Source organism: Alternaria metachromatica, assembly GCF_023757995.1.
Source record: "Alternaria metachromatica strain BMP 0045 chromosome Unknown scaffold_1, whole genome shotgun sequence".
Taxonomy (NCBI): Eukaryota; Fungi; Ascomycota; class Dothideomycetes; order Pleosporales; family Pleosporaceae; genus Alternaria; species Alternaria metachromatica.
This window is the reverse complement of record NW_026055492.1, coordinates 2,330,974-2,350,063: the sequence shown is the minus strand read 5'-3', so window position 1 is coordinate 2,350,063 and position 19,090 is coordinate 2,330,974. Positions and strand designations below refer to the sequence as shown.

At 54.3% G+C, this 19,090-nt stretch overlaps 5 protein-coding genes across 5 annotated transcripts; 3 read left to right on the top strand and 2 right to left on the bottom strand.

The window, feature by feature from the left end:
* Positions 1 to 12: 12 nt before the first annotated feature.
* Positions 13 to 881, top strand: J4E83_000750 (uncharacterized protein; the record flags this gene model as incomplete). The annotated part of the gene is made up of 2 exons (XM_049327711.1): positions 13 to 237; positions 306 to 881. 2 exons carry the CDS (start codon positions 13 to 15, stop codon positions 879 to 881), a joined length of 801 nt encoding a protein of 266 aa, XP_049193856.1.
* Positions 882 to 1,220: 339 nt separating this feature from the next.
* Positions 1,221 to 3,692, bottom strand: J4E83_000749 (uncharacterized protein; the record flags this gene model as incomplete). The annotated part of the gene is made up of 1 exon (XM_049327710.1): positions 1,221 to 3,692. The coding sequence occupies one exon, from the start codon at positions 3,690 to 3,692 to the stop codon at positions 1,221 to 1,223; it is 2,472 nt and encodes an 823-aa protein (XP_049193855.1).
* A 7,613-nt stretch (positions 3,693 to 11,305) lies between these two features.
* On the top strand, positions 11,306 to 13,349 carry J4E83_000748 (uncharacterized protein; the record flags this gene model as incomplete). The annotated part of the gene is made up of 7 exons (XM_049327709.1): positions 11,306 to 11,323; positions 11,368 to 11,536; positions 11,593 to 12,038; positions 12,133 to 12,179; positions 12,235 to 12,579; positions 12,628 to 12,824; positions 12,877 to 13,349. 7 exons carry the CDS (start codon positions 11,306 to 11,308, stop codon positions 13,347 to 13,349), a joined length of 1,695 nt encoding a protein of 564 aa, XP_049193854.1.
* A 143-nt stretch (positions 13,350 to 13,492) lies between these two features.
* J4E83_000747 (uncharacterized protein) lies at positions 13,493 to 14,713 on the bottom strand (the record flags this gene model as incomplete). The annotated part of the gene is made up of 1 exon (XM_049327708.1): positions 13,493 to 14,713. The coding sequence occupies one exon, from the start codon at positions 14,711 to 14,713 to the stop codon at positions 13,493 to 13,495; it is 1,221 nt and encodes a 406-aa protein (XP_049193853.1).
* Positions 14,714 to 16,621: 1,908 nt separating this feature from the next.
* POB3 (FACT complex subunit) lies at positions 16,622 to 18,866 on the top strand (the record flags this gene model as incomplete). Its single annotated transcript, XM_049327707.1, has 5 exons — positions 16,622 to 16,626; positions 17,043 to 17,771; positions 17,822 to 18,427; positions 18,474 to 18,546; positions 18,597 to 18,866. 5 exons carry the CDS (start codon positions 16,622 to 16,624, stop codon positions 18,864 to 18,866), a joined length of 1,683 nt encoding a protein of 560 aa, XP_049193852.1.
* Positions 18,867 to 19,090: the final 224 nt, after the last annotated feature.

The following is a 19,090-nucleotide window of genomic DNA, read 5'->3' as shown; positions in this document are numbered from 1 at the left end:
CTCCCTCAGTACATGCCCGGCCGTCGACGCACCCGCAGCGGCCTCACCCAAAACAAACTCAAGCAGTACATCAAGAAATCGCTACCCTACACCCGCAAACTCCGCTCCTCGGTACCAATGGAGTACGACCCCGACACCCAGCGCATCCGCGCCCGCCTCGACAACTACGCTACTCCGCAGGAGATTGCCGAAGAAGCGTACCGTGTCTGCCGCAAGAACGCGGAGTTGAGAAAGGAGGTTTGTTTAACACTACTTGTCTGGAATATTTGAGAATATGTTTACTGACTACATGTCTTCATTTGCAGTTGGAGAGCGTCAAGAAGAGTATTGTGGTGCCTACACACCTCCCCGTCCCCTCCGCAACTACACCCACAACATCATCGTCGTCCTCAAACACCACCATAGCCGACGCTATCACCACCACCGCTGGCACCGTCTCCGCCCCGCCCGACCCCACCGCCACCGCCAAGGCCACCATCAAGGCCCTCAAGAACCGGGTGGCGGTCATGGAAGACGCCCTGAGCGAGATGAGACGGGAAGCACCTAAGATGCGGGAGACCATGGCGTGGATGTGGGAGATCATCGGTGATGCCCGCGTTCACGTCCCGAGGGACTTGAGAGATATGTATCATGGCAGTATGACTGTTGATGCGATTGATTGGATGGGCGGGAAGAAGGGAGGTGGCGGCCGGAAGGAGAAGGGATGGAAGGAGGGTGGGGGTGAGAAGAAGAGTGGTGGTGGTGGTGAGAAGAAGAGTGAGGGGGGCCTGAGGGCCGACAACGTCGTCGTGGGTCGTAAGCGCAAGGGCGCGAGTCCGCTTGCGGACTACAGCAAGAGGGCGAGGGTCGAGAGTGAGGATGAGGGTGAGCTGGACGGCTAAGTGGGGGGTTTGGGTGTGTGAGCGTAAGGCTCATGTGTATGCCGGGGGACGACAAGGGCGTAGGACAGTGTGAGATTGCACACACATGATTGTATGTAGTCCACAAAGTCTCACATAATGAACACTTCCCAACACAGAACACCAACGTAGGCAACAAGTGAAATCGTAACAATTCTTTATTTCTATAGGACATGCATCGCTAATTATTCAATAGCCATCCACCATAACACATGCACGAATGCGAAATAAACCAACTCAATTCAAGGATGATACAAGGAATATTATCGCAATCAGCTACATCTTTCGTCTCATCCAATTCTCATCATTCACAGACCCATTCTACGAAACGTGAACAAACTGTCCCATAGCAGGAACACCATCAACGACAACGTAGATGACGTAAGGACCGGCAGGGGCAACAGCCTTGTTAGGAGGCATGGTGACGGTCAAGCTCTGGGCGGTGGCGCCAGCCTTGAAGCCGGTGTTGTCGAGGAAGATCATGCGGTGACCCATGTGGACAGAGTGGGTAACGAATCCACCGTAGTAGAGCGAGATCTTGACGTTCTTAGCGTTGGCAGGAGCGTTGAACTTGATGTTGAACTGCTGCTGGACCTTGAGCTCCTTCTGGGAGATCTGGACGGCTGAAGGACGGGTGGGGTTGCCCTGGAGGTAAGGGGGAGTGTAGATCTCGTTGCGGAACTCGGTGACGAAGGGGTTCTTGGCGTCGGGCTTGAGGATGGGCTGCTCAACGGGGTTGGAGCCGGAGATCAGGAGAGTACCGTCAAGGAGGAGGAGAGCGACAGAGTGGTAGAGACGGGCGATGGTGGAGGCAGGGCCAGTGGTGAAGCGCTTGCCCTTGGGCTGGTTGGGGTCGTACAGAAGGACCTCGAGAGCAGGGTCCTGAGCGACACCGAAACCTTGAGCACCCTCTTGAGCACCGTTAACCCAGACGACGGTACCGTCGGGGAGGAGAGTTCCCTCAACCATACCACGGCCCTCGGGCATGGAGTCCATCTCCCACTCTGGGTCGGCATCGAGAGGCCTGATGCGGCCGCAGGATGGGTCAGCAGGGGCGGTGATGTCTTGGTAAGGGCCACCACCGCAGATGACGATGTCGGGGTTGTAGTCGTTGGCAGATGAGAGAGGGAGCATGACGGATCCACCGGTGTTGGGGTAGGTGCGGTAGGAACCGGGGAGGTCGGGCAGCATGCGGACGACGCTTCCGGTCTCGACCTTGAAGATCTCGGCAGACTTGGAGACTTGGACGAACAGGTTACCGTCCTTCATCAGGTGCATGAAGGGGTACATGTAGTAGGGCTGGTTCTTGCTGAGGATCTCCATGTTCTTGCTCACTCCGCGAGGAGAACCGTCGGCGTTGAGCATCTCGTAGGTAGGGTTGTTGTTCTCGGGCTTTGAGGGGTCAAGACCGTTCTTGGATCCAGATGCGACAAAGATGGAGTCGTCGGGCATGATCTGGACGGAAGCGTACCAGCGGGGAGTGTCGAGCTGAGGACCGGGCTCGTTCCAGGCCTGTCCATCGAGAGAAGCATCAGAGGAAGAGCGCTTGAGGAGACGGATACCCCTGAAACCATCACCGACAGTGGGGTCAATGAAGTCGAGAGGAGCGTTACCACCAAGGGAAGCGAAGCGGCCGTCAGCAAGGAAGATACCACCGGAGCAGAAGGCGTTGGTCTTGTAGGCCAAGGGAGTGAGCTTGTCAGTGACGGGGTCCCACTCGGAAGAGTAGGCGTACTGGCCGTTGCCGAGCTTCAGTTCAGTGTAGTTCTCGACCTTGTCAAGGAAAACAACCTTGCCGTTGGGCATGAGACCAGCGTGCATAGCAGGGACACCGGAGCGGCCCTTGAGCTGAATGCTACCGGGCTTAGCGGCGCGAGGAGCAGGGCTGGCAGCAGGAGCAGGAACGGAGGGAGCGCGAAGGCAGGGACCGTTCTGGCAACCCTCACCGCAGTGAGAGGTGGTGTTACCACAGTAGCCGTACATGGAGCAGCAGCTTCCCTGGGCCCAGTTACCGCAGACAGTGTTACCGAACTTGGCACCGCAGCTGCCATCAGTAGTGGCGACGCCGGTGGGCTTGGAAGCGGGAGCAGTCGAGGGCTTACCAAGAACAGGCTCGCCGGAGGTGGTGGTAGAGGGAGGACGGCTGCTGACAGGGGCTGGGTTGCCCTTGGCGGGTTGAGTAGCAGTGGCGCCCTTGCATCCGTTCTGGCATCCGTTGGCAGCGAGACAGTGACCGTCGGTGGAACCGCAGTATCCGTAAGACGAGCAGCATCCACCGTAAGCACCGTTGGCATCGCATGTAGCGCCACCAAAGTCCTTTCCGCACCTGCCATCGTCCCTGGGCTTAGCAGCACCTGAAGTGGTAGCCTTGCTAGGCTGGGGAGCGGGCGTGGAGGCACCGTTGTCACAGCCAGACAGGCAGCCCTGTGTGCAGTGAGCGGCGGTACTTCCACACCAGCCGTACTGCGAGCAGCATGTGCCCTTGTAGACAGTGCTGTTGGGGTCGCAGAGGAGGTTGCCGTTAGCAGGGCCGCACTTTCCGTCCTGAGAGTACTTGGCAGCCTGTCTCTTGGCGGGAACAACGCGAAGAGATGAGCGCGATGAGCGCGAGACGAGCTTGGAGTACTCGCTCTTCAGGTCAGGTACGCAGCAGTCGGTTTCGTCGCAGTGCTGGCCAGTCAGGCAGAGGGTGTTGGGGTCTAGGTGGTCGCACGTGGGGTTGACCCAGAGGAAGTTGATGTTTGCGCTGGCCAGACCGGCGAGGACGCCGAGGCCGAAGAGAGAAGCCTTCATTATGAGGGTTCACCTAGGCGGGGTGTTAGAAACGAGTGTGGTAGAAGGAGTGTGTAAGCCGACAGATGTGGCCGGGTAGTCATCCGCGATGTCGTTGTAGAGTGAGAATAGCAGGGGTATAAGTAGGTGATGAATAGCATTGAAGATCCAGGGGCGGCGGCACAACGGTTATGAAGTTGGTTTTTGGCGGGCGGGTAGGACGTCGTCGCATGGCGAGGTTGGTGTAGCGAAAAAGAAGGCTAACACCAGCATGCAGAACAACGTATTTTGGGAAGCGGCTGCGGAGCCCCGCGCGGTAGCGAAAGCACAAGGAAAGTACGTACCTAGCGAAAACAAATTAAGTATTACTAGTGGTTTGCTGTATGGGGTCAAGGCAGCTGGAAACGAGTGACAGCGGCCGAGAGGTGGTAAAGAATGAAGTGCTGAAGGCAGGTACTTGAGATGCGCCTACAGCGATGGAGGTGAGGAGGATAGAAGCGGGCGCGCCCAGATTCAAGTACCTACGACGATGCCGCGTATACGAAGGACGTTCAGCCATGCTAGTCATCGCGTCGGCCATTTGCGACTGGAAAAGGAAAATTCAGGCACACATTGGACGCATCGACCAATAACGGTATTGCTCAGGACAGCCCTAAGGGGCACGAGCGGCAATCTCCACCCTAGCGCAGCCAATGCGAGCACTGTGCGGTAAGATCATCGCGGGGATTGGCCTCGTCGAGCTTCTATTTCTGGGCGCAGGGATTGGTTCGCATTACACGACGAGAGGGGAGCACGGCAAGCGGCATGCGCTGAGCCTGATCCGACGATGCGGTGGGGAGGGTGGTGCTCGACGTCCACATGTGCCCTCGTAAAAGGTGGAACGCAACAGCGGCGCTATTGATAAGGCACGCAGAACTCAGGGCCTAACCCGCCAACGCAGGATCGTCCTGACAACGTTGTCGCGCTGTCACCAAGCAGACGGAAGAACTCAAGCCTTCGCTAGAGCCAGATAAGCTTCAGGCGCTGGCCAGCTGGCGTCGAAGAGATTGCGCCCACGGCTCGCCTGGCAGCCCGCTGGCCCGATGCGGTAACAAGCGACCCCACAGATCCGCCCTATCCGGCTAGTCTGACAGAACAACCTGCGTCAGGGGTAAGGTGCGACCAACACATTGGCAACACCAAGACACGCATCTGCGTGTTGCGTCAAAGGTCAAAGAAAACCCTGCGCCCAGCAGCGCTCAAGCAGTCAACAAACAAAGATCCGACGCTGCTGACGCCGCCCTCACAGACAACGCTTCCATGGTTTCCGGCGGGCCTTCTCAGACCCTGGCCGCTCCCGTATTCCCACACACACCGGCCATCCTTCTAGCCCACAAGGTGGGCCATCACTATCACCAGTGCCGCGTTCTCCGGACCCGACACGAAGCGACAAGCTTTGGTGACATCCGCGCGGTCGGTTACAAGCAACGACAGGCAACGATGATGCAAGACGATCAAGTCTATCTCTGGCCCGTCCGCGTATCGATTAATGAGCAGTTCGTAAGGAAATTACCTCGTGGCAGATCACGAGAGACGCTCACGCCACCGTGCCAATTCCATCGCATCCATCATGCTTCAGGCGTCGCGCCTTTTGCTGACTGCCAATGCCGGAACAACACCGACGTATTGAGATTTGACCGACCGCCCTAACTTTCACCAAGGCGTGCAGCCACCCCGCGCCAACCACCTCGTCCAGCACCGCCACTACCTCCATACTCGTCGCCCACCCCTCTTTTCACAAATTCCCGATTGTGTGCCGACACCCGACTTGACTTCTGACATATTCGCGCTCAGCGATTTCTTTTGTTCGTGATCTGTGACAGCTCATCAAAACATACTGCAGGGCTAAGTCGGATACTTGTACCGATTTAGAACGTCTCAAACAGCTTCATGCTACCTTGTCTTCACGCTTCGAGCTTTCGTGGCACCGCGCCATTATTCCCGCAAGCCCTGTGGTGTTTCTCGGTAGTTCAGGTACCTTTCTACCCGCGGCAGCATCGGTTGAAGTAGCCAACAGCCCGTCGTTGATGGGCCCCAAACTATTGAAAGGCTTGCTGCTAGTTTTGAGCTTGCATGAGCTTGCCAACACCATCGCAACCTCTGTCTCGTCGAAATTTCGGACCTCGTAGTTTCCGACTCGTATCGATTGTGGACTATGACGTCTTCTCATTTGGAAAGGAGTAACTATGTGGAGTACGTTGGGCCAAGTGATCGGATGCCGGCGTGGTAATTCAACCCCAAACCCAACGGTCAGCATCACGTGGTCCTCGCATTCTCCTACTGCTAATGTCATGGTCATGACTAGGGGGTGCAGAACCGAAGACGATTTTGGTAACTGTTAATTGTTAGTCACATTCGGCCCGCCCGAGACCTTCAACGTTCACTCTACACGCTCGTGCGAAGCTACACAATCTCAGTCGACTTGCTCGCAACTTCCAACCCTCGCCTGTCACTGAATGAGTTGACAACAGCTTTGCATCACTTCCTTACCCCCGCTGTCAACTTATCAAACCATATGGAGATTGAAGTGTGATCAAACTTTAACTTCGACATGTCGCACGCGGCCAAGAACGACATTTCAACCTCGAAACTTTACAGCGCGGATTTATCCGTCTTCGCACGCCAGGAAATGAAGAAAACACAAACATGCAGCTGGCCCTTCCATCAAGACTTGTAATTTGTCGTCGAAAGCACACCCTGCAGTGGGCTCAGTCAAGATTCCTAGAAGCCAAGGTCAAGGCGGTATATCCGAAACAACTGACATCTTCGCCCTGCTAACTGGCAGCTGACATGTGCACCGACAAACTCAAAGCAATTGTAGGTGCGTCCGCCACTGTGCGACGAGTTGTTAGACGTGGCCAACGCCTATCGTGCCTCCACACCGCCACTTGTGATGCGCGAGCGCATACTACGATCTCGAAATTGCGATATCGCAGCCTGTCCAGCTATCTACCGTCTTGCGCAAAACAATCACTTAGCTCTACGCCAACTTACGACTAACACCCAAATATCGTGCACACTCTTAACCACATACGCATCACCCAGGTCTCAAACCTACACAGTGCACGCACACACGCACAAACAACCCCAAACCTCAGAAGCCCAGACCGCCCAACCGCCCCCTTCGTGTAACGCTCGCCTACAACCGCTCAGTCCCGCAATACGTTACACAACGGAGCGTCTAATTCAGTATGGTGACCTCACCGATGCTTTGCAGCACAGAGCGTAGCCACGACATCCGCATTTCACATACCACCAGCTTGATCAGATGTCCACGGCCTCGGTCGAGGCGGGCGATTGTGCGACGTTGATACATGGGGTTTGCTTTGCGTGGGAGGGTGATAGGTGGTGTTAGGGAGTTGGTTGAAGGGGTTTGATGATGATGGTGATGGTGGTGGTAGTGGAATGTGTGGATGAGGTTGTAGCAGGGCCATGATGATGTCCTGCACTGTCATACTCTACTCAGTCGCAAACCCTCGCAATCCACACCACCGTGTGGTTCATCCCACTGCCAAATACCGCCCTACCTACCTTCCACCATACGACCGGACCTCTAAACCCCCACCCCACCTCAACACATCCGCCTCGTCAGTCGTACCCAGCCCACATCACCGCCTCCCACAGCATCCTCGCTTACCCCTACCACCCTACGCGGCTTTTCGGCGAAGGACCCTGTGAAAGACTAGCAATGGGGTCACCGCTCGCCTACCCGCATTCTCACCTCTTACCGGGTGGAGTGCGCGGGAGCGCGCGGCTGGGTGTACGCGACTTCGGTAGCAGGGAGGGGAATAGGAAGGTAGGTGTGTAGGTAGGTATGCGGATGTGGGTGCGGGAATGTGCAGGAGGGCGTTTAGCGGTGGAGGGTGTGTGTGTGTTGGCTTCCATTATGGAGTTGGAAATGTAGGGATTGGTTTGTTGGGATGAATGGGGTGAATGTGTTTGTACGATACTTCCGCGCTGTTATTGGGAGAAGTAGGAATGTATCGCTGAGTGAGATAGCGAAAGCAATGACAATGCAAGTCACAACGAATGAATATCAACTTTTTCTGAATAATATATTATACGTTATGAGTTAAGATAGCTTAATCGCCTGTGTAGTCGTAAAACATGTATACCATAGAACCCCAATACCGAAACACGAGTCCAACCTTTTTGCGTGGTATCATCCTTAAAAATATCGCCCATCATAAACAAACGCCTTGCTCAAACCAAAACGCAAGGAAAACAGTAACCGCGTAAACAAACTTACCCATCAGTATCGCTCTTCCCACAAGTAATCGCCCTGATAAACCCACTCGGTTTCTTCTTCGCAAGCTTCTGTTCCGCGTCTCGCCGCCTTGCCCTCGCATTCTCCGCAGCTTCAATCCTAGCGCGCTCTAAACCTTGATCTTCTTTACTGATGTTCATGCTCTTCTTCCCCTTCTTAGGTGTCTCTCTCAGACACAGACTGGGCCTCGTGGCGTCGTTGTCGCTCTCGGTGCTGTCCATACTGCCTTTGCCTTCCCTGGGCCCACTACCTCGACCCTTGGTTTTGCGCCGGCCCATCCAGCTCGCGAGACCCGCTCTGTCCGCGTCATCGTTGTCGCTGTCCCAGTCATCCCAGGCGCTGGTTGTGTTGTCCAGTTTGGTTGTTAGTGTGGTTTGGATGGGGCAGAGGGTGCTGTATTCTGATAAGGCTACACTGTCGGTGCGCGCGTGTGGGTAGGCGGGCTTTGGCAGTATTGCCGCGTTTGCTAGACTGGATCGTCGCGTGGAAGAGCGAGAATGCGTTGCCCATGGCGGTGGTGACGTAGGGGTTATGGGTGGTGAGTTCATTGTAGATCGGGGTAAAGGTGCTTGTTGCGCAATTTGTAAACGGAGGAATGGCTCGTTGGGGTCTGTGAGAGATGTCTTTCTTCTGTTTCGTATGGGGTCGTTGGAGAAAGCTTCCAGTTCGGGGGGTGGCTGTAGTGTGGACAGTCGGAATGAGGGGTCTGCAAGGTGCGCTGGTAGTGGACAGTACGACGTTCGTCGCGATGATGTTGTTGATGTTCGGATGTTGACATCTTCCCCATATGAGTTCTTGCGCAGTTTAATGAGGTCAGTAGAGGCGAAGTTCCGAGAGGCTGGACTGATAGGCGGAGTGGTTTCGCCGCTGGAAGATGGCAAGATGATGGTTCTTGTACAGCTTTCGCAAACTCCAGAGACATAAGTGATAGGAAGTGTGCAGGACTTGCAGGTAGCCAACGTAGTCGAGACTGTTGTTGTATGGCCACGTCTTCTGAAGTCGAAGCTCGGTATTGTCGGTGAAACGTCGTTTGGTCTATGCCTTTTGTCCTTGATTGGAATCACTATGCGATGGGGCTGCGGTGGCTGCATAGTCCTCTCTCTCGTTCTGGCCGTCTCAACAGCTTGCCTCTCGTATCTGTCCCACATCTCCGCAGTCGTCGCTGGATTTCCTGGTGGTGGTCGGGGATCCATGAAAGGTGATGGGTTTCTTGCTAGGGCTGGAGAGTTCTGGGGCGCGAGTCTGGCCACGGTCGATGTAGCCATATAGCGGCTATGTTTCAGTGTTGGAAATGATGAGGAGTGATAGCGTGAGGAAAGGGAGGTGTTGGGCCTATGATGCGAAGAAACTTTGGTAAGAGTCTGGGTCCGTAGACGATATATACTGGTGCGAGTCCAGGGTACCGGGGCCAAGCGGTGAGACAGGGTGGTTATCAGGTTATAAGTCTAATCCAAACAAGTCACCATGCTTTGGCGGTGGCGGGGATACACTCCGATAGAGAGACTTTGGTGTAGGCTAGGATCAAGCGTCACGTTGCGCCGCATCCGCGGATTCGACAGCGCTGTACTCTATTGATCTTCGGTCGATGAACGTGCAGTAGCAGTAAGATCTCCGCGTCTCTTTGGCTGTTTAGCGGGAATGCGATATGTGCTTGGTCCAATAGGCGCCACGCCGTGCAACGCAAGGCGTCACCGTGGACCCGATGGGCAGGGTTCATGGGCGAAAAGCAAAGGTGCAAGGAAGCACTGTCTTGTCAGCATGCGATGGCGTCTGTCGAGAAACGCTCTAAAACGCTGCAAATATGCCTGCGCATGCGGTATGCTTTGCAGCGCGCGTTGATGGCTCTGCTGATCCTCTTGACGGACGCCATGGGGAATCGGAACAAATGCAGTATATCCACCCAATTCAGCTAGCAAAGAAGTCGTGTCACTCGGACTCATTTGTGCGGTCGTAGACATGGCCGTGGGGTATTGTATTGGATCTCGTCTTGTCGTACGGCGTCATTGAAACGTAACTCCATGTTCATTCTGAGACCCTTCATTGTTCGAGGGAAGAAGAAAAGACCGCGCATGATTCGTGTCGCAATCTGAAGAGGACGATATTACGAAGATACATTTACAGCTTCATGACGACTGGGCGCGCAATCCGAGACGTTGTGGCGTAAGGAAAAACGAGCTGTCGCGTCAGATAAAGCCATAGATGCGAACGTCAGCGTCATCAGAGAAGGAAACCTTTCACACTGAAATCGATCACTCGCCATACGATCCATCTCAACTGCCCCTCCGTGTCATGTTCTGCGATGTGTCCAACGTTGCATTCGGGAAGCATAGCTCGGCTTCCATCCGTATCGTCGAGCGTCTGAGCACTGGCCGCGCGACCACCACCTTAGCAACGTGATTTGATAACGTGAGCGGTAGAAGCCGAGTCAATCCACTGTGGTGTGCTAGTCGGGATACTTGGGTGGAGAGTTGAAGTTGTGGTTCCAAGGTCGAGTCCCCCGCGGCCTTCACGCTGGTAGGCTTGGCGTGACGATTAGCGAGACGGGACGGGATGGCGCCGCAACAACAAAGATGCACGGCTTCTTGAGCGTCACTAAAGTGATCGATAAGTCTCCGACATGACGCAAGCCTCCTCTCGTCGCGTGGTGGAGATGCCTTGGCTCAGACCTCGGGGAATCTCCATCCGCGGTAGCTAACATGGAGAATGTTTGACTCGTTCCCAGGTCGTCTCATGAGGGACAGGCGCAGCGATTGAGGGCGCTCACAGGTTGACAAAGCAAAGAGATGAGCGCATGGCGACGCAATCTCACAAAGTCGTGATTACCACCGATCGTGTGTACGACAAGGACTGGCACGGCTGCCAAAGTTGGTTGTTGACACCATAATCGACATTCACATTGCCATCGACTGATCCACGCAACGGGATCGTGGCAGTCGGCAGTCGAAGCACGAATATACACTACTGCCTTTCACTCCGGCATCTCCCATGGCACTTGAACTTTCCTTTTGTAGAGAAGGGCCTTCAGAATCGAGTCTGGCCGTCGATCATGGTGGGCACGGGATCTCGACCGGCCCCGCATGTCCCGGCACTGCATGAACGTCCAGCATGTCAGCACCAGACAGACCCCCTACCCATATTAGCCATCTCCATTCAGCCAACCAAACAAGCAAGCATGCAGACACGACCGCATGTGTATATCAACAAATCTGGCGCCTGCTGCGCGTGAGAACCTTGGAAAGTTTCCTGGTTGACTAGTCTGCACCTGTAATCTTGCCTTGCACGGAACTCCGTAAGCCCTACATAGCATGCGTCCGACCACATGTCAACAATGTTTACCTTCCGCTGGGTGCTCCCCATGTCGCCCATGAAAGACAAGACTAAAAGCGATAGCGACGCACCTGCTTGGTCCTGGTTCTGAGTGGCAGTTTCCTACCCGAAGTAAAGGATCCCAAGGTCGTGATTACTGCTGGTTCCAAGGCTCTTGACATCATGATGGGCTTCCATTTCACCAGCCTGAGGGCTTTGGATCGCACTGACGGTACGGTGGTGTTGCAACAAGGTACGGTGATGCTCGTCTTTGTCCGTTCGAATGCGGAGCTAATTCGGCGCCTGCAGCTGGGTATGGTGAAAGCGCACCAGTAGACATCGTCCTCTTCCCACAACCCTCGCCAACTGACCCGAACGACCCTCTCCGCTGGCAACGATGGAAGAAACATGTCGCGTTCGCTTCAGTGTGCGCCTTTACCTTCCTGACAAACTATTCGATCGCAGGCTTAGCGCCAGCGTTCCATATTCTCTCGCTCGAGTTTGATAAGCCGATGGACGAGACTGCGCATCTACTCTTATACCCCGTCTTGGTCTTGGGCGTGTTCAATTTCTTCTGGGTACCAATGGCCAATCATTTCGGGAAACGACCGGTTTTCGTATTCGCCAGTGCCCTGCTGTGCGCATGCTGCGTCTGGGGCGCCATGGCGAATTCGTTCAAGAGCCTTTTGTGGAGTAACATTGTCGCCGCGTTCGCAGGGTCTTCTACAGAGGCTCTGGGTGCTGCAATAGTCAATGTGAGTAATCCTGTATTGCATGCTCGTATCCAACCCCCATCCGTGGACCATAGTTTTAGCGATCTTGACCGACGAGCTGACTGAATTCTCCCAGGACCTGTTCTTCCTGCATGAACGAGGCAGCAAGATGGGTATCTATATGTGAGCACATGTCCTTTCCCTATGGGCTCTATTCAGTACGCTGACCGTACAACAGGAACGCGATAGCAGGGGGTAATACGGTGGGACCATTGGTCTGCGGCTTCATCGCGACGAACCTCAGCTGGCGATGGCACAAGTGGATTGCTGCAATTTTGACCGCACTCAACTTCCTCACGATACTACTCTTAGTCCCTGAGACTCGATACACGCGTGAGTATATCAAAGGCGCTGGTGTGGCCATCTGCCCTTCGAACGATAAGATTGTCATGGCAGACGAGAAACATCTCCGGCCAAAGTCGAGCAATCGTATCTTGCACCAGGAGGTGAAGAACACATGGAGGCAGGAGCTGAGCTTGTGGAGTGGCGTCTCGGAGACGAGTTTGGTGAAGCTGTTTCTACGGTATGTAATAGTCCAGCTCGGTGGGAACTTGATACTAACGTCTAGCAGACCGTGGCCGATGGTTGTGTACCCCGCGGTTATATACGCGTTTCTCTGCTACTCCATATCCCTGGTCATTACTATCGCGGTCAACATTCTCAATCCGTTCGTGCTGCAAGCACCTCCGTACAATTGGAGCCCACAGATCAACGGCCTGATCAATATCCCAGGCCTCTTGGGCAACGTCATCGGGGCTTGGGCAGGAGGTAAGTCACAATTGAGCACCACGCGGTCAGGAAACGTGCTGACTGAATGCAGGTGACCTCGTGGACATGTGGTGTAGGTGGCGAACAAGGAAAATGCTCGGAATCTACGAGCCGGAAACCCGACTATACCTGGTGTGCATTCCGTTGGTGATCACAACAGCAGGCTGCCTTGTGTTCGGCTATGGTGTTCAAAACGCCTTGTCGTGGGTTTCGCTCTTTTTCGGGTACGGCATGATCTCGATGGCGCTCACAGCCATGCCAACGATCACTATAGCGTATGTGAGCGACTGCGCATTCCCAGTCAACTCGGATGTACTGCTGCTTGTGAACGGGCTGAAGAATATCGTGGCATTTGGCTTCCTCTTCGGTGTAATCCCTTGGGCTGAAGAGGCGGGTTTTGTCCGAGCTTTCGGTACCCTGGCTGGGGTCTTCGCTGGCATAGTCGGCATCGGTGCTGTCTTGTTGGTTATTTGGGGCGCCAGCATACGCCACACTTCGGCACAGTGGAGGGTCATCCTAGAGTGAGCAATGCGGTAAAACCAATGTAATGTGTAGATTGAAAGCCTGATGAACACGTGTAAGATGCCGTGCAATCCAATGACCCGTATCGGAACACATGCCGTGGAAGGCAAAGTACAAACAACGCTTGCTCATCATGTCTGGGATTGCTATGCAGGGGTCTTGTCTATGAGCTTGGTGTGCATCTTCTCAATCTCGGGGATGATAAGAGATTCGATTTCCAGAGAAGGCTCGCCCTGCGGTACTCCTTTCTCTGTTGCAAGTGATTCGCTTGCTTGAACGTCCTTCTTGGTCAAGGGATCGGCCAACCCGACAAGTGATGGCATTCCTGACAAGCTCTTCGTTCTACGGCTGGTGGGTACGCGTATCCATTTTTCGTCATCGAAGACGGACACGAACACGACTTCCCATTTCCGAGTGGCTAGTAGATTCCCGATTACCAGATGGTGCGAGTATTTATCTAGGGCGTATTTGGCTTTGGTAACCAGCAAGGCAGGGTCAGTCTCCAGCTTGAAGCTCACAATCATCGCATCGGGCGCCCAGCCATCAACGAGCTGCTTGAGGAACTTGGGTACCGGCTCGAGATCGATGATCAGACTCTTTCCTTCAGTGCGCGCAGCCGGTGGCTTTACGTCCCCCCCACGGGCGCCATCTGGGCCTTGGTGGAACTCTTCGTTGGACTGTATCTTGTGTTCGACCATGCGGTCTTGGGGTACGAAGAAGTCAGACACGGCGGCGGCCAAGTAGAACATGGCTTTCGGCCCAAGTGGACGCATGAGTTGCGCAACCTCGCGCAGATTCCACAGGTACTCGGTGATGGTCACGTATGACAGGATCAATAGCTTGTTCTCTCGCTTGACCTCCGTGTACTGGCGCAATACGCGCAACATCTGGTCCTGGTGCTGCTCATCCACCACTACCTGTCCATTTTCCTCCTTCATGTAATCCAGGAATGAGCGGGTGTTGTGCGAATAGTGTCGTGAGAAAGGCAATAGTGAAAACTGTCGGTGCAGGAAGATGACGGCATAGCCATTCTGCAGGAAGTACTCGGCACTGGTGGCTCCCCGAGTACCGGCCGAGAAGTTGTCGATGTAGCGGACTGTCTGTTGCTCTAGAGGCACTGTGGTGCCACCTGAAGTGACAAGCACGACGCGGCGGCCCTCGTCGGCATGACGCGTAATGAACTCGCGCGCAAGGGTCGTGTTCGTTTTGAGATCTTTTGGCGGGGGCTCATTGGCAAAATAGTGGCTTTCAGCCTGTTGTGCGCTCGTATCCGTCATGGTGTCATGATGGGGGTGTTCGGTCGTGTCGAAGGAGCTGAGCGAAGTACCGGCATGGCGGGGTAGCTCCGAGCTCACCTGGAGGGGCATGCTGAGTAAGACAGGCACCAGATAACGTCATATGAGCTTTCTGTTAGATGCTTCAATTAACATCATCATAAATGTTTCCTTGCTCTGCATCGTTGTTTAGATGCGTTCAGCCGCCGTCCCATGGTACTGCGATGGCCCAGAGGCGAACTAGAGACGACGAGCCAACCGCACCTTCCGCAGTTCATACGACTCATACGGAAGGAGGCGCTCTCGAATGAGAGGTATCGCAACTGCGAGAACTTACGTGCATTGAATCTGAGGAAAGCACCCGTTCCCTTAACGAAGCGTCCTGCAGCTGTTTAGTGCTCGCAATTCACCCAGCTCGCTACGTACCTGGGTGCAAGCTCATAACAATCACATCGTTCCCGAGTGTCCATCACTCTCGCACAGCAGATTCAAATCTATGACGAACATAGATCGCGATGACTTGTACGTTCCCCAAAACCTGCCCAGGCAGTGACCGATACGAGATGAGAAGCCTCGGTTCAAGATTCCTGAAAGTGACCAGAATTCGTTTCGAGGCGGAACATATAAAAGAGCATCCGGATGCAACTCCGAAAAGGTGGACTCATTTCACCTAGTAACCTAACTAGAATTGAACATTTCGGCTACAGAACATGCGAGATTTTGAGTTCCCGTGCGACATTTACCATCCCCCGGAGTGTACTCCTGCCGTACGCTACTGTCGTTCGTCGACACCTTAATCTGGGGCAAATGCTCGGGCAAATGTTCATCACTTTGACCATAACAGCCGTGGGGGCTGGAAGAGCATTGTAGGTGATCGAAGGGTCTGTTGATCCGGTTAATCTCGTGCATTCTAGTGGCGTGCATGCACGCCCAGGAGTATTACAGTCAATGTATCCATCCACCAGAACCCAAGTCGCATCATTGAAACGACATATCTGTAACGTCTTGATGAATTCAACGAGTCAGACCTCGTTCTTCCAAAGGCCAATAGAGATGAGCTGTGTCAGGTACAGCCGGACCGAGTTCAGCATGCGTCACTTACCTAGGTACGAAGTCTTCAAACTTTAGTCTAGACGGCTCAGCTCAGGAGCTAGTGTACACGGCTTTCAGGCGCTCCGCAGCCGAAGTGATGGCATCACGCCCTCCAAGGGAAAAACCCGACACATCTGCAGCGCCTCGCTAGTAAATTGTTGGATTTTTCCCTTGGAGGGCGTGGCATTGCATATTCACGCTGAAGCAAGTGATTGAAGGTTCCAGCGCAGTGGTCAATTTAAACTCAATGACTGCGACCTTGAAAAATGGACACTGATGACCAGAGCGTACACCGGCAAGGCAGTATCCTTCCTTCCTAAAGTTAAACTCCTTGTGCGCGACGAAACAAGTGGAGTGTTGGCTGGACATGGATAAAGGTGATGCGACTAGAAACATGTGATGATATTAGCTTTGAGGCGAAATGAGCTGCGATCCGTAAAGTACTCTAAGGGCACAGCCGCAACTGACGTGGCATATCGCCACAAGTAGTGAACAGTCCAGAACAGGTCGATCATCCAGTTCGTGATATGAAGCCTTGCTGCAGATGACTCAAACCTCATCACACTGATAGGACAGACTAATTCGAAGAAGGGCATAGGAAAGGACTGGCTAGGATAGCTCCAGAGACGATTGCGATACGAGCTATGAAAGTATGAAGTGACAGCATGGTGTCTTCAGGCTGAAGGAGACTGATTTCTGTTGCAGAGCGGAGTCTGGTCCGTCAGAGCCATGCGCGACTCAATCTGATAGTCGTGACCGGCTACAGATGCTTGGTTAGATGACGGCATGCGCGAGGGACGAAAATCCTGGGTGCAGCTGCTTGGACAGAGGCTCAGAATGAATAGAGTGCGTCTTTGACTCAGACTGCGGTCTGGTCCTTCGGGCAGGTCATTGAGATGGTACTTCGGTATGCGGTATGATTGCGATAGCTTTGATGTTGTTCCCTGGAGTGTCTGGTGCGTCGTTGAGGCGGCAGTATTTCCTTGACGTTGGCCAGTCATGCGAGAAACTGTAGCGACTGATAACGACCCTCTGCTGTTGGTGCCATCATCATGGAGATGGAGGTGGCAGGTGAAGTTGGTTGCAGAAGACGCGACGGAAATCGCGCTATCACGTGCGATCTGCCACTAGCGTATTTAGGTAAGCAAACAGCGCGTTTACGAAGTGAGAGCACCAACTTTCCGGTAACGACTTCCCCCCGTCGCGCCTCCAACTCCCCATTACCGTTGTCGTCTTGCTTCACAAGTATTATAATATTCTGACGCGACCGCAAACATGTAAGAAATTAAAGTCCGCGACAGACGTGACAGGCGAAGCTAACACAGCGCAGGGAGGCGTTCAACGACATCTACCTCAACCTTTCGCGGAAGCCTGGCGCGACTCGATTTTCCGACTCTGGCTTTGGCTGGAAGCCCGCAAACGGCGAAACCTACACTTGCGACCAGTCACAGATCCAACAAGCGCAGTGGAGCCGAGCATCACGCGGATACGAAGTCAAGATTCTCTCGCGCAACGACGGCGTGATACAACTCGATGGCTTCAAGCAGGAGGATTTCGACCGCGTCTCCAAAGTCTTCAAGACGTGGTACGGCATAGGTCTGGACAACCGGGAGCATGCGCTGCGTGGCTGGAACTGGGGAAAGGCCGACTTTGGGAAGGCTGAACTCACCTTCAACGTAGCCAACCGCCCCGCCTTCGAAGTCCCCTACACCGAAGTGTCCAACACAAATTTGGCAGGCAAGAACGAAGTCGCCGTCGACTTCTCGTTGCCTGCTGATGGCGACGCTGGCGCAAACGGAAATCTGGGAGGCGCAAGGTTCAGAGGCAAGAAGTCGGCAGGCGCCCGCGACCAGCTTGTCGAGATGCGCTTCTACATACCCGGTACTGCGTCGAAGAAGGAGAAGACAGAGGACGGCGAAGACGCCTCTGGGGCTGAGGACGTTGAGGAGACCAATGCCGCCAACCTGTTCTACGAGACGCTGATGGAGAAGGCCGAGATTGGAGAAGTCGCTGGTGACACATTTGCCACTTTCTTGGACATCCTACATCTCACTCCCAGGTATGGCGCTCGCATATGTAGTTTCGGAAGAAGTACTAACCCATTCGCAGAGGTCGATTCGATATCGACATGTACGAGAGCTCCTTCCGGTTACGCGGTAAAACATACGACTACAAGATCCAGTTCGACTCGGTCAAGAAGTTCATGGTTTTGCCAAAACCCGACGACATGCACACTTTGATCACCGTCGGTCTCGATCCTCCACTTCGCCAGGGACAAACGCGTTACCCGTTCCTCGTGATGCAGTTCAAGCGCGACGAGGAAGTTAATCTCGACCTCAACATGAAGGGGGACCTCTTGGAGGACAAGTACAAGGACAAGCTTCAGTCGCACTACGAAGCCCCGATTGCTACAGTTGTGGCAGACATCTTCAGGGGACTCAGTGGGAAGCGCATCACCAGGCCGTCTCGCGACTTCATCAGCCACCATGAGCAATCGGGTGTCAAGTGTTCCATCAAGGCCAACGAGGGTCATCTGTTCTGCCTCGACAAGGCGTTCATGTTCATCCCTAAGCCTGCGACATACATCAGCATGGACAACATTGCCTCTGTGACCATGTCGCGTGTTGGCGGAGCCATGGCCGCCAGCCGCACATTTGACATCACTTTCAGTATGAAGAACGGCATGGCTGAACATCAGTTTTCAAACATCAATCGGTGAGTTTACCTCCACAACCCGAAAAGCCGAGCTAACACCACGCAGTGAGGAGCAACAACCACTCGAGAACTTCTTCCGTGCAAAGGGCATCAAGACTAAGAACGAGATGGCGGACGACGTGAGTATCAATGTCTCTTTTGCTTGAGACGCGCTGACATAACGATATAGTCCGGTGCCATTCTGGCAGCTGCTCTCCAAGACGAGGACCTCGCGTCCAGTGACGATGGAGCTCCAGCGAACCGCGGTAGCGCCGACGAAGATGACGAAAGTGTCGACGAGGACTTCCAGGCCGATTCGGAGTCGGAGGTTGGCGAGGAATTTGACTCCGACCATCAGAGCAGCGGGTCCGACAGCGATGCTGAAATGGAAGATGCGGAGAGTGACGCCGGCGAGGCGGTACCAGAACGTCCCAAGAAGAAGCAGAAGGTGTCGCAATAGCGACAGCCCTTGCAATAACCGTAAGCGCGCACGGGTGGGCGGGTGGGCGGCGGTGAAGGCGGCCGCACCAGCATCCGATGCTTGCGTGCTCATCGAAGATTGGGAAATGCGATGATGAGAGAGGTTCATCGCGCTGCCGCTGTTAACGCTTCCAGCGCCTTATCGTCAAAGCTCGCTCAGGTCGTGGAGGTTGTTCCGACATTTCCCATAGGTTATTATGCTTC